The sequence below is a fragment of the Enhydra lutris genome, unplaced genomic scaffold (assembly GCF_002288905.1).
Source record: "Enhydra lutris kenyoni isolate GAN:26980312 unplaced genomic scaffold, ASM228890v2 scaffoldscaffold10, whole genome shotgun sequence".
Lineage (NCBI taxonomy): Eukaryota > Metazoa > Chordata > Mammalia > Carnivora > Mustelidae > Enhydra > Enhydra lutris.
Genome location: NW_019154094.1, coordinates 29,783,909 through 29,797,287, shown reverse-complemented (window position 1 = coordinate 29,797,287; position 13,379 = coordinate 29,783,909). Strand labels below are relative to the sequence as shown.

General features: G+C 47.9%; 1 protein-coding gene across 1 annotated transcript in view; it reads left to right on the top strand.

The window, feature by feature from the left end:
• The first annotated feature begins 347 nt into the window (after positions 1–347).
• Positions 348–13,379, top strand: part of LOC111144106 (PDZ domain containing ring finger 3) — a 244,430-nt gene continuing 231,398 nt past the window's right edge. The window contains exon 1 of the mRNA XM_022498241.1: positions 348–1,070. Within this exon, the coding sequence (XP_022353949.1) occupies positions 348–1,070 (723 nt within the window). The remainder of the gene's footprint in view (positions 1,071–13,379) is intronic.

The window sequence follows — 13,379 nt, the reverse complement described above, 5'->3', positions numbered from 1 at the left end:
GAGAGCAGTCGCCGGGTAGAAGGGCTCAGGCTGGCGTCCTGAGCAGGCCAGTCCGCTCCGCGAGCCTCTGGGTCTCCCCATCCTCCTCTGCCTCCCGGCCTCCTCCTCGTTGCAGGGGGCGGGCTGGAGGCAGCCGAGGCAGGATGTGCGTGCGCACGCGCTCGCGCATATACGGCCGGAGGAGTCCTGTTCCTCGGGCATTTTCCGAGGAAGTCTGGAGCAATTAGGCTCAGTCCGGGGAGAGCGAGTGAGCGTGCGGGCGGCGCAGCCGGCGTGTCTGGGCTGCCTCGCAGGGAGGGAGGGGGCGGCCGGCCGCCCGGCGGCGACCCCGGGCCCCGGCCGCCACCATGGGCTTCGAGCTGGACCGCTTCGACGGCGACGTGGACCCGGATCTGAAGTGTGCGCTGTGCCACAAGGTCTTGGAGGACCCGCTGACCACGCCGTGCGGCCACGTCTTCTGCGCCGGCTGCGTGTTGCCCTGGGTGGTGCAGGAGGGCAGCTGCCCGGCGCGCTGCCGCGGTCGCCTGTCGGCCAAGGAGCTCAACCACGTCCTGCCGCTCAAGCGCCTCATCCTCAAACTGGACATCAAGTGTGCGCACGCGGCGCGCGGCTGCAACCGGGTGGTCAAGCTGCAGCAGCTGCCCGAGCACCTCGAGCGCTGCGACTTCGCGCCCGCGCGCTGCCGCCACGCGGGCTGCGGCCAGGTGCTCCTGCGGCGCGACGTGGAGGCGCACATGCGCGACGCGTGCGACGCGCGGCCGGTGGGCCGCTGCCAAGAGGGCTGCGGGCTGCCCCTGACGCACGGCGAGCAGCGCGCGGGCGGCCACTGCTGCGCGCGGGCCCTGCGGGCGCACAACGCAGCGCTGCAGGCCCGCCTGGGCGCGCTGCACAAGGCGCTCAAGAAGGAGGCGCTGCGCGCGGGTAAGCGCGAGAAGTCGCTGGTGGCGCAGCTGGCCGCGGCGCAGCTGGAGCTGCAGATGACCGCCCTGCGCTACCAGAAGAAGTTCACCGAATACAGCGCGCGTCTTGACTCGCTCAGCCGCTGCGTGGCCGCGCCGCCCGGTGGCAAGGTAGGCGCCTGCCACCAGCCCCGACCCCCCGCGGGGCCCCCTGGGTACCCCGGGCGCCTCCCGCTCCCTTGGGGCCCCGGGATGCCTGGAACTTCCCACGAGCATCCCTACCTCCTCCTTTTCCCACTGCTTACCAGCGGTATCACTATGAGCAGGTCCTTGAAGCAGTTTAAGCTTGGAAACTATGGTCCCTAAGGTTTAGGTACGCAGGATGTAAAGTAGCTACAGCAGAGCTTCCAGGGGTCTGGAAGGACTAAAAAGAACCCACAGTCAGCGTAGAGTAAGAGTGAGCAGCGCCGCTCCGAAGTCAGAATGGTGCCCAAAGGCTTTAATGCTCCGATAAGCTAGGTGATCTTGGGGTAGTTGCTTGACCTCTGTTAAGGCTGAAAAGTTTCTTTATACACGTGGCAGACAGGATGAGATACTGACAGACAGAGTGAACTATATCTATGCATCCCTAGGAATTCCAGAAAGAGTAAACGAAACACACAGTTCTGAATAAGTTCAGAAGGCAGGCCCCTGGAGTCAAAGCTGGCTTTAGATGCGGGCTTTGCTGCCAGCTAGCTGGCTGACCTTGAACAAACAGCTTAGCCTCTCTAAAGTTAGAAACTGGTCCCTAGAGATGTGACATGAGGCTGGGGGGAGGCGGGTGTGGGGAACACAGCCATGCACTGCCTGTGGCGTTCATCCGGGGATTCCAGAAAAAAAAAGGAAGCTCCGCCAAATATAAACTAAGAATTGAGAGCAAGTCCTGTGGAATCGGAACTGTTTTAGAATTTAGGCTTTTTTTTTTTTTTTTTTTGTTAGCCAGCGGGTGAGTGAGTGACAGTGTGGCTTATGCTCCATGTGCCTCAGTTTCCCTAAATGTAGAATAGGTAGTTGTCAGCCTTCAGGGAGAGAGTATGTTTAAAAAGACCTGGCACTGTGAGAGAGTGAATGCTCCATAAATGTTGCCTGCAGTCATCTTTAACATCTCCCCCTGGGCCATCTGGTGCTGGTCCTTGGTGTAATTATAATGGCCACTACTCTGGAAGGCTTATTTTGCTCTAGGCCTTATGCTAAGTACTTTCAGTTGTTTCCTTCTTAATCAAGTGGGGCAGGTGTGATGCTTTTCATTTTGTAGATGAAGAAAACAAGCTCCAGTTGACGTTCAATGGTGCCTGGGTCCTAGCTTTTCCATGTCAGAATTGTGTTCTGAACCCTCCTGCCGTGGTCTCTCCAGCCCCAGGGCTTTTTTTTCTTTTTCTTTTTAAGATTGTATTTATTTATTTGAGAGAGAGAGCAAGCAAGTGAGAGAAGAGAGAACACAAGTAGGGAGGGGCAGAGAGGGAGAAGCGGACACCCTGCTGAGTGGGGAGCTGGCATAGGGCTCCATTCCAGGACCCCCAGATGGTCCTCTGAGCCGGAGGCTGATGCTTAACCGATGCTTAACCGACTGAGCCACCCAGGCGCCTCACCAGCCCCAGGTCTTAAGCACTATTGTGTTGTGTCTTGGTGTAACCGCAAGTCCCATTTTTTTTTTTTTTTTTTGAGTGTTTGTGGCAAACACTCAAATTACATTATGGCAAATGTAGGAACCACTTTACAGGCATTATCTATTTAATCCTTTGAGGAGGAGGAGGCAGGCTCAGCACGGTCATAGAACTGGTCCAGAGTTATACTGTGACTCGGGACAGAGTGGAGATTGAGGTTCACATCAAGAGTTATCCACCTTGGGATGTATGGACACTGTGTGCCCCATTAGTCTTTGTTGTAGGAGGCTCTCTTCTGGATTGTACTGTGTTGAGCAGCATCTCTAGCCTCTACCCAGTAGATACCAGTAGGACTCCCATCCTGCCTCCAAGATGTGACAACTAAAAATGTCTTCAAACATTACCAAGTGTTCTCTGAGGTTGGGGTGTGTATGTGTCAAACTGCCTGTTGCAAACCAGGGTTTCCCTGCTTACAAAGTCCACACTTGAGACAAATGCGGAGGAGCACGGTGCTTCTCTGTGGTTGACTATCCCCTGTGGCTGCCTTGGAGTAGAGCATATTTGCCCCAGGGGCCCGCAGGGGCCTGTATCTGCTTTGCCTCTTGCTGAGCTCTCCCAACCCCCCCTTCCATACGTGCACACCAGGCCTGTGAGTTTCCCCGTCTCCCCACTCCCCTCATTCTGGCCCCCTGGCCTGTCAGCTGCAGTCTCAGCAGCCGCCCGCTCTGGGCGAAGGGCAAATATTTACTACTTGGAGGCTCACCCAGGACCGCACAGCATACAAAAGACTGGTGTGAGCCTGCGAGTCACCAAAACAGAGGGCAAAGCTTGGTTTTTTAGCAGGCGCCGCGTTTGGGGCAAAGGAGTTCCTGAGATTTTCTTGTTTATGCTGTCACGCGGGCTTCCTGCGTAGTTTTAAGTGACGCTTATTTATAAATAAGCCATTCACTACCCCAGAGTTTATACATCATTCATTGTTAAGCTAGTTTATTATTTCTTCTTGCCTCTCTGTTTTCTTTCTGGAGTGTTTGGGTAAACCCTCTCTCAGAACCCAAAATATGATACTTGAATCTGAACTGTGGATGTTTTTGAAGCTGTGTTGGGTGGGGGGGGGGGGGATAATCAAGGGTGTTAAGTGTAGGGACAAGATGTTGCTTTTTGAGCTTACAGAGAGAGTTCCCTTCTGGAGTTGGAGCCCTCCTTGGAATTCTGTGCACCTCAGCGCTAGCCTCAAGGACAGCCAAGAATGGTCTGGCCTGCAGTCTGCTAGAGTTCCTTTCTCTGGCTTCAGACCCTGGCTGGCCTCAGCTGAGGCCTTAGGGAAGCTTGTGGCTCTCGCCCTAAAGTTAACCCTCCATGGCCCTTGCTGAAGGCTTTTGCTGTTGCTGTATCAGCCAGAAAACCCTCTCCCACTGCGAGCTGTTTAAGAACTTGTTTATTTCATTGGGCTGACTTTCTGCTCCTGCTGGGTACTGTTTATTCTCTTCCAAAAGGCAGAAGGATTTATATTGCTTGGAAACTTTCATGCACAACACTTTTTTTTTTTTTTTTTTTTGGTAATAAGTCCTAATGTTTATCTCTCTGTTAGAAGCTGAAGTAAGATAAGAAATACTCAGAAGAGTTTTCAATACCATCCCTTAAAGTCTTAGACCTTGTTTCAGAAAATGATCTGGCATGCTTTATTTATTTATTTATTTATTTATTTTGATCTGGCATTATTTAAATTATCTTAACTTTCAGGTTTTTGACACTAGTTGAGTACGGAGGGTTTGTCTGTACTGTACCTCCATACACCTTGTGTCTCCGGGGCTGTGCTTCTCAAACCTACCTCCCTGTGATCGGAATCACCCAGAGAACTTGTTAAAACCCAGGATTCCTGAGGCTTGCTCCTACAGCTGTCGATCCATCACAGGTGGTCTGGAGTTGGCATTTCCCAAGCTCCCAGGTGATGCTGGTCTGCCTATCACCTGGAGTAGTTACTTAGTTGGATTCAGGTATGGACGGAGACAAACAGGTATTGGTTTCCTCCTTTTAAGAAAGACCAGGGTAAAGTCCTAGAACCCAGATGGCCTCGCAGTTATACAGTAGGTAACCACAGCCTGACAGGCGTCTTGAACCACTAGGAAGCCACATCTGGGCACTGGCAGACTTGGTGATGGGATGCTTGAGTAAGTTGAAGAGCTTTATTGCTTGCCTGTTTTCCCACCCTGACCTCCCCCCCGCCCCGATTCTGAGAGCAAAAGTATTTCACAGCGGACTTCTTTGGCTTTCTGAGGAAGGGACACTTGTGAACATTTCTTGGAGATGTTGAAAAACCGGAGGAGCCTTGTCCTCGATCCCTTCTGCTGTTTTACTTCTGCATCCAGCTCATCAATAAGTCTTATTGATTTTACCCCCAAAGCACTTCTTGTACCTTTGCCCTCCTCTCCATCCCCATCCAATGGTCACCATGGTGCAAACCAAAGTTTCCCAACTCCGCCTATTAACATTTCGGGCTAGATAGTTCTTGTGTGCGCGTTGTGTTGGGGGGACGGTCTTCCTGGTTTCATGGATGTTTAGCAGCATGCCTGGCCCCTGCCTGATAGATGCCAGTAGTATTTCCCAAGTCGTGACAGTCTCGGAGGTCTCCAGACACTGCCGGCTGTCACCTGGGGAACAAAATCGGCCTTGGTCTTAGCCACCATCATCTTTTGCCTGGATCACCACTGCTTCCATGATGCACCTTTTCGATCCGCTAAAATGACCTAGCACCAGGAATCATCCCTTCAAAATGTCAATCTGATTGTACTTTATTTTTGTAAAAGATTTTACTTATTTATTTGACAGAGACAGTAAGAGGGGGAACAGAAGCAAGGGCAGTAAGAGAGGGAGAGGCAGGCTTCCTGCTGAGCAGGGAGCCTGATGCGGGGCTGGATCCCTAGACCCTGGGATCGTGACCTGAGCCAAAGGCAGACACTTAAGGGCCACCCAGGTGCCCCTTGATAGCACTTTAACTTCTTAAACCCTGCATTTGCCTTTCAGTTTCTGTTGCATGGCTATAAGGTCCAGTGTGCTCTGGATCCTGCCAGCCTCCCCCTGTCTGCTTGTATTCCTTGTCTCTTCCCAGCTTCAGTGGGTTCTGGCAGTTCCATGAATATGCCCCAAAGCTCCTTTTTGCCTGCCACCCACTTCTGCACCCACCTTTGCGCTCACTCTTTTCTCTACTTGCAACAGTCTTCCCAGCTAATCAGTAGGTAATCTGCAAGTTTTCCAACTCTTCCCTCCTAACCCCTGCTTATATGTCAGCACTTAGAGTTGGTTCATCACTAGATAACCTTTCCATCCTGCCCATCCGAGCTCAAGCATCACCACCTCCACGAAGCCCTCTGTGATCTCCCAGACCAGGTCTGGTGCCCTGAGATGTTCACTTTGGTACTCCTCCTGCGTGGCATTCATCATAGCTGTAACTGAGTAATTGGAAGGGCTCTTTATTGTGTCTCCCCAGGAGGGAGCATGTCCATCTTCTTCAGGGCTGTGTTCTGAGCATCAGATTGATGTACACTGTAAACTCTCAGTATGTGTTTGTTCAGTGGGTGAACTCAAAATTGGAATGACTGTCTTGTTAGCCATCACAGCTTTTCAGATTGCTAACCAACAGTGCGCCTGTATTGAAAAAGAATGTGTTTTTCGGTAACCCCCCCCCCCCCAGTTACCAAAATTGTTCCCAGGTTTTTGGGAGGCATTCTTTTTGTTCTACTAGATCCACCCAGATCAAATTGTATCAAGCACCAAATCCCAGAAACGATTTTGTCCATTTCAGAACTCCTGGAGGTAAGTGAATCTAATAGACAATTGTATCAAAAGGCGTTCCAGATGTCCAAACACTTTGAAATGTATCTATCAGAGTGTTAACCTTTCAGTATATTTTCTGTTTCTGGAAAGCTTCAGCAAATAACCATTTCATAGTGCCTCTAACAAAACAGCCAAGTTCAGCTAAAGGGAATTGTGGGCTGTCAATCCATTTCATTTAAGTGTTATAAAGAAAATTAAGATTTGGTTTACAGTGTGTTTGCTGGATTAAATGGATTTGGATTACACTGGATTAAATGATTATAACAACTTCTGAGTTGAGAATTCTGATGATAGGTATTTTTAAGTGGTTCTTTCTGCACTTGGAAGTGTTGCTTGCTTCTCTAAAAATGTTAGATGCATAAGAATCTGTAAGGCAGTTATGTGTTAGACTGTAGACCAAGAAATATTAATTACTTAGGATGCTTTGTGTAAGCACATATATGAGCTTCTCCATCGTTTTCATCAGGTAGAGCTCCTTTTTTTGGTAAAAGGCACAGATGATAAGACAGATTAGATAAAAACTAGTTTAAAGCCAAAAGTTCCACAGATTCTAATATAAGCCTGGGATTTGAACCCAGCGGCTGACTTCAGGGTTATACACCATTACCATTATAAGAAAAGCATTTTCTCCTGAGGCCGTGTTTCCTGTGAGGTCTCATACGTGTTTCTAGAGGACTGTTATTATATGCAAACCCTGTGTTAATTGGAGGTGAAGGCACATCATTTTATTTCATCCTCAGAAAGACCCTGTGGGGGTAGGTACCCACAAAGCATTACCTTCCATATTACAGATGGAGAAGCAGAGGTTTGGAAAAGTAATCCCCCAGCACCTTCCTTTGGCTCCATTTAGTTGGTCTGATGGCTTCTGGTCCGTGCTGATGAAGTATGTTCTTCTCATGCCCTAACTCCCGTTCTCATAGTTCTGGTGTAGAACATACAAAATATAATACAGATCCTATGAAAGAGATTTCAACAAAAACAGAGAATTAAAGACATAGTATCCTGGGTGGAATAGTGACTCATTTCTCTAATTTTCATGTTCATGATTTAGAGAGTGGTTGATGGCAGGAAGAAAGTAGAGTCCTTCTTTATGTATTCTTGCAATTTAGCCCCTCACATTCTAATGCACAATGTGCCGGACATCATGATAGGCACTTGTGGATACAAAGGTCAACTTGAACAGCTTTAAACCATGGGATCAATCAGACATGCACTTGAGTCTTTGAAAACATAACACAAGTCTTACTGTTCTTTGTTCACTGAAGCTTTCTAGATGTGGATTAGCTTCTGTCCCCCCGAACTAATGGGGTCCTAATAAGCCTGTTCCAATAAAGAAGGGAAGTGGTATAACATAATGATTAGTTTTGCAAAGAAAATAACTAACAGATGGACACAGGCATCCATCTTTCTCACCCATTCCATATATATATTCGCAGAGAACCTGGGGGACAGAGACACCAAGCAGGCTGTGTGTGACTGAGCCCAGCAGCAGCTTCTTCCCCGGGAATGGGGAGGGATGAACTGTTTTGTAAGCATTGGTTATGCAGAAATGAGTCTTAGGCAGAGAGGCCACCCTTAGACTTTTAGAAGCTATTGTCAGGTGTCCTGTGTCTCTGCTGTACACAGATCAGATACAGTCCTTTCCGGATGTGGGTCACGGTTGGTTGTAGGCCTTGTGTAAACAGGCAGGCTTCTGAGTACCCTGAATCGAGTTGGTGCTTGGTATGTGGTTACTATCCAGACCCTGGAGTCAGTGATAATAGGATTCATGTGTTTCCTCTGTCTCATTGTTGAGGGCCTCTTGTGACCTCCTGTAAGCCGTAATTGTCTTCTCTCATCTCTTAAACAGGATAATATGTAGGCTGATAGAACTGGTTTTGGGTTAAACCAGATGATGTATTTTAAGTGCACAGTAAGACTTAACAAGCATTTATTGAACATCTATTAAGTGCCTGGCACCTGTAGGTTTTATAGATTTTCTTTAAATAAGGTGCTTAAGAAACGTTAGAAATCTGAAGTGGTGTAACGGAGAAGATGGACGGGGGCTCTTGCTCACAGGGTCACAGTTTCGTTGTGAGCCTCATGCTGCCCTGAATGACCAGTTCTAGTGGTAGGGACTGGGTGAACGAGGAAGGTGCTGGTCAGTGGCACTGTCTGGGTAGCAGCCCTGGACTGGGAAGGAGCAGGTCAAAGCTCGTGAACAACATGAAGACTAAGGGATTGTTGGGTGTATTTGTATCTGTCTCCCCCTAACACTGACAAGGCTCAAAAGAGGGGGGCCAGGCAGATCACCTGCCTTCCTGTAAACAAGAACTTACAGTGTTATACCTGGGAAGCCTTGGGTGCATTCACATTTGGGAAGGAAAATGCTTCAGGGTGGGTCATGGATCGACTATTGGCATTTCAAAGCCTGAAGTACCCCATACTTCATCAAATGGAAATGTGCAAATGTGGTAGTACTTTAAGTAAGATTGTTCTTGCTTGTTTTTTGGTGAAGCCTTGCTTGTGGAAGGTCATCAGGAAAGAGATGAGTTGATGATAAAAATTAGAGAAATAAACTTGAAATCAAACTCCTGGGAATAGAGAAATAGGTATTTCAGGATTTCTCAAATTATTTAAACAGCCACAGACTGAAAAATGCATACATATTTTTTTGGTCTAGGGAATACTTCTGTTCTACTGGTTTTCAAAAATAACTTGTTTGGCTTATGGATGAGTTTATTTATATGCTGAATATTTATATTCTGGAAGTAGAATGACTCTGGAAAAGCTGTGCCTTTGTTCCTTTCTGTTTCTCCATGCCCTTTGCCTCTTCCTCTTTGCACCACCTATCTTGGGACAGATACATACCACTAACACTTCCACTGGCTATCCCAACCATTTTCAGCTCATTTGTGTCAACCCCGTGACTGCCTTCGGTTTGAGGCTTGAAGAGTTTCCTCTGCTGTTCTTCCTCCAAGAATATCCCTTCTTTAGAACTGGAGTTTGAATTCTCTGGAGGGGAGGAGGATGACCCAAGCCACCTCACCACTAGAAACATGAATTGAATAACAAAGAGGAAAAAAACATTTTAGTGTAGGGAGTGAAGACACCCTTATCTCTTCTGTATGGAGGTTCCCGAAGTTCCCGCAGCCGGCTCTGCCTCCTGGTCTCCCAGCCCCCTCCGCTGCTGCACACTTTTGTGCTGTCTTGTTGCTAGCCCACAGACAGAGCTGTTTCCCAGCTGCGTGACTCTCGGAGAGCTTTGCATAATCTGAGGCTGAGAGGTGTCCTGTCACCCCAGATACACAGACTAGCGGTCAGTCAATTACAGTTCTCAGATCCCGCTGGGCAGCTTTCCAGTCCAGCCAGTTCTCAGCTGAAAGTCCCACAACAGCAGTAATTGGGGAACACCCAACATGGGGCGGAAAGGAGTGTTTAGAAAGAATTCACATTGACAGTGGCATGGATGGGCTCTGGGGGCCACCGCACAGATTAAGAGATGGCACACATCCAAGCTTCCGAGGCCAGAGAGTTGGGAGGAGGACGGTGACAGAGCCATACTAAGAGGAAAAAGGACCTTGCCTGTAGAGGACAGTTCATGTTCTTGGACATTTAAAAAACGAATACAACAGAAACAACAACAAAACCCAGCCACTGTGTAAGATGACTTTGACAAAGTACATTTGATTTTTGCCTTTTCCACCGTGACTTTCATTTTCCCCCCAAATTCTTGTCCACTTAGCTCTTGAGTTGAAAATAAGTTTTGATCTCATATGTACTTGTTTGAATATGATAGCAAAGCTTATTTTCAGAGCCATCAACTATTGTGTTCCTGTGCGTTGAGCTTCCATTTCTGCTCGTGACTTACTGGGATAAGTACTGCGCACTGTTCATGCCGTTATTTAGGGCGTGGTGGCCCACGTCTCCTTCTCCAAGGCTGAGACATCTCTGTTTTTTCTCAATTCTAAACACTTCCCAAGGAGACCCTGCACTGAAGCAAGGGCCCAGCTATGAACTTGCTTCTGGGGTGGAGGCTGGGGAGCTTCCAGCCTCACCCTGAGGAGACCGGGCTGTCACTGGACTCCAGAAATTTCCTTTTCCATCTGCCACCCAGCTTTTGGTGAGAGGTCTCTGTCTCCTGAAGGGAAGAGACACCTGCCATCAGGGAAGAGCAGGAGAATAGGGAGAGCACAAAGGAGAGCTGCCAAGGAGGTGCCGTCCCCTCTCCATTTCGGTTGTTGTCGACTGTCTTCTACTCTTCACCTTTTCTTCCCAGCCCATCAGAGCGCTGATGTGGTGGGACGCAGAGCAGTCCAGTGCCTTGGCAATCCCCAAACACTCTTAGCTCCCCATCTCCCAGCTGCTTCTAGCTTTGCTCTCCCGATCCAAGTCGACAGATCCTTGGGCTTACTGTTGCTCCTATGCTGTTGGGAGCCAACACCTGCTCCCCCATCCTCTTTGTTCCCATGGCCCCCTACCTCAGGCCTGGGTGTGTCACTTTTTTTTTTAAGAATTTATTTATTTGACAGAGAGAGATCATAAGTAGGCAGAGAGGCAGGCAGAGAGAGAGAGGGAAGCAGGCTCCATGCTGAGCAGAGAGCCCAATGCGGGGCTCGATCCCAGAACCCTGAGATCATGACCTGAGCTGAAGGAAGAGGCTTAAACCACTGAGCCACCCAGGTGCCCCCTGGGTGTGTCATTTGTCTGATTTCCCCTCCTCATCCCTGTTTCTCAGCAGGACAGTATCCTTTACCTGTCCTAGCTCTGCTCCGCTGAAGGTCTGGGTTGAGCTGCTCCCACTGTGGTCTTGTCTCCTGCTGCCCTCTCTAGAATAAGAACTGTCTATTGGCACTTAATCATCCGTCTTAGAATGTGCCACTCTTTCTCCAGACTTTGAGGGAGGGAAAAGAAAAAAAAAAGACACATACATAGAAGGAGCTCCCATCAGATGGCCAGATGGTGCAATGGATATATAATAATCCTATTTTGCTTAACTTCAGGCCCCTGCTCTCCCAGACTTGCTTGAGTTAGACTAAGTTAATTTGGGATTAGACATTTTTTATGGCTTGGATTTTGTGGCAGGGTCATTTTTGTGCTTAAAGAGTGTCATGGCCTCAGCTGAGCTGCAGGAATGTCCACCACACACTGTGCTCTGTTTGTATTTTGAGCACTTCTGTTGGTCAGGCACTGTGCTGAGGCCCTTGTCAGCGACTCTCTATCTCATTCAGGCTTCTTCATAACCCCGTGATATGAGGAGAAACCATTATTATCCCCATTCTGTGGATGAGGAAACTCAACTAGGGTTCTGACCCTGGAGTCCCAAGATCTTAACCATTGCTTCATTCCTGTGTGGGGGGGGGGGGGCGGCGTAATACTCTTATGATACCCTTCACGGCATAATAGACACTCTTAATCCCTGCCACTATTATTATACAGTCCAGAGAAACCTTGCTTAGAACTCTAATTACAAAACTAATTAGATGTCTAATCCTTCATGACATTTTAATGTGAAGGCTGTCTTGTGAGGCAAAGGGATTTTAGGATATGGGGCCAGAATGTACCCACAGAGTACAAAGAGCATGGATGTTGGAGTCCCGTGGACCTTCATTCCTGGCTCTCCCTCCTTGCAGCTGTGTGATCTTAAGCAAATGTTTTGGAACCTCAGTTTCTCAGGTGTAGAGCCTGGATACAATGCCTGCTTCAAAAAGCTGATGTTTGAGATAATCCTTTATTGATGTGAGTTTGAGCTCTTCCCCTTCTTTGTTTTACTTCATCAGGCCATTGGGAAAATTTCAAAGCATGGGTTATGACAAACTACCAAAACAGATCAATATTGGTTAAATCTCCTTTAGATGAAAGAGCCACTCATTAACATCTTCTCTGTCAAAAATGAGCAAAGGAGCATCGATGTGAGCCTTCGCCCTTGTTCCATATTTACGTCTCTTTAATTGGTGGAGTATAATTTAATGAGAATTATTTAAATGCTCTTTATCCTGATGCATTTTCAGCTCAGGAATAGGTTAAATGATTAAACAGGAATTAATGTTCACATGTTAAATATGCTGTGCAAAAGTCCAGTGATTAAATTCTCTATTCATGTGTTTTTTCTGAAGAATTAGAAATTAGGGTAGTTAAGGTTGCTTTCAGGGGAGGAGAATGGAAAGGGAAAGCCAGAATCAAGTTCATGGTGTCCAAGGAAAAGTTAGATGGAGAAATGAAAGGAATTCAGCCTCGGCAGAGCTTTTCTTTTCTCCTGTTACTGCTCCCAGCATCATGTGTTGAATCTTCCATGTGGTAGTTCACTACTGCAAATCAGTCCTCAAATAGGCAAGGGCACCTAAAGCCTGTTGTAACCCTCCTGGACAGCAGACTTTGTCAAGATGCTTGCAGAAATGAGAACACTCCTTTCTTTCCAGTGATTGTGACAGGCAAGGAGGTGTAGACGGTCAACCTGATTGTTCAGAACGTTATTTGCAAATAGCTGTTGGCCTAAGGAATGGTGTGTCTCGGGCATGTCTCACTTCTTCCTAGAGAGAGATCTCTGAGGCTGGGTACAGACTTAGTGGTGTCCGGGCATCTCAGGTTGGGTCTTTGGGAGAGAAATAGTTCAGTGAATAGTTGGGAGTTTTGTTTTGACATCGGTTTCCTGAGTAAGACATCCTATCATGAGTTCCTTTAAGGAACTTTTTGGAACTCCAACAGTTGAACCATCTTGAGAAGGACCTAAGATACTGCTAGGCTCTGTGGCATTCTTTTCTACATTCCACATGAAAAGGGAGTGGTGCAGAAGAGTAAGTGGGGTCCAGAATCAGAGAGCATGGGTCTACATCCCAGTGTGACCTCTTACTAGCTCTTTCCACCTGTATCGTGAGGGTGGTATTCATGCCAGGTGATGAAATTGGTGGGGTTTATTAAAGAAAATAAAGCAGTTACACGTTTAATATCATTTCTGGTACATAATAAGCTGCCAATAAATGTTAGCTGTTATCACTGTTAATGTAGTATACAATTTCTTTGTTTCTCT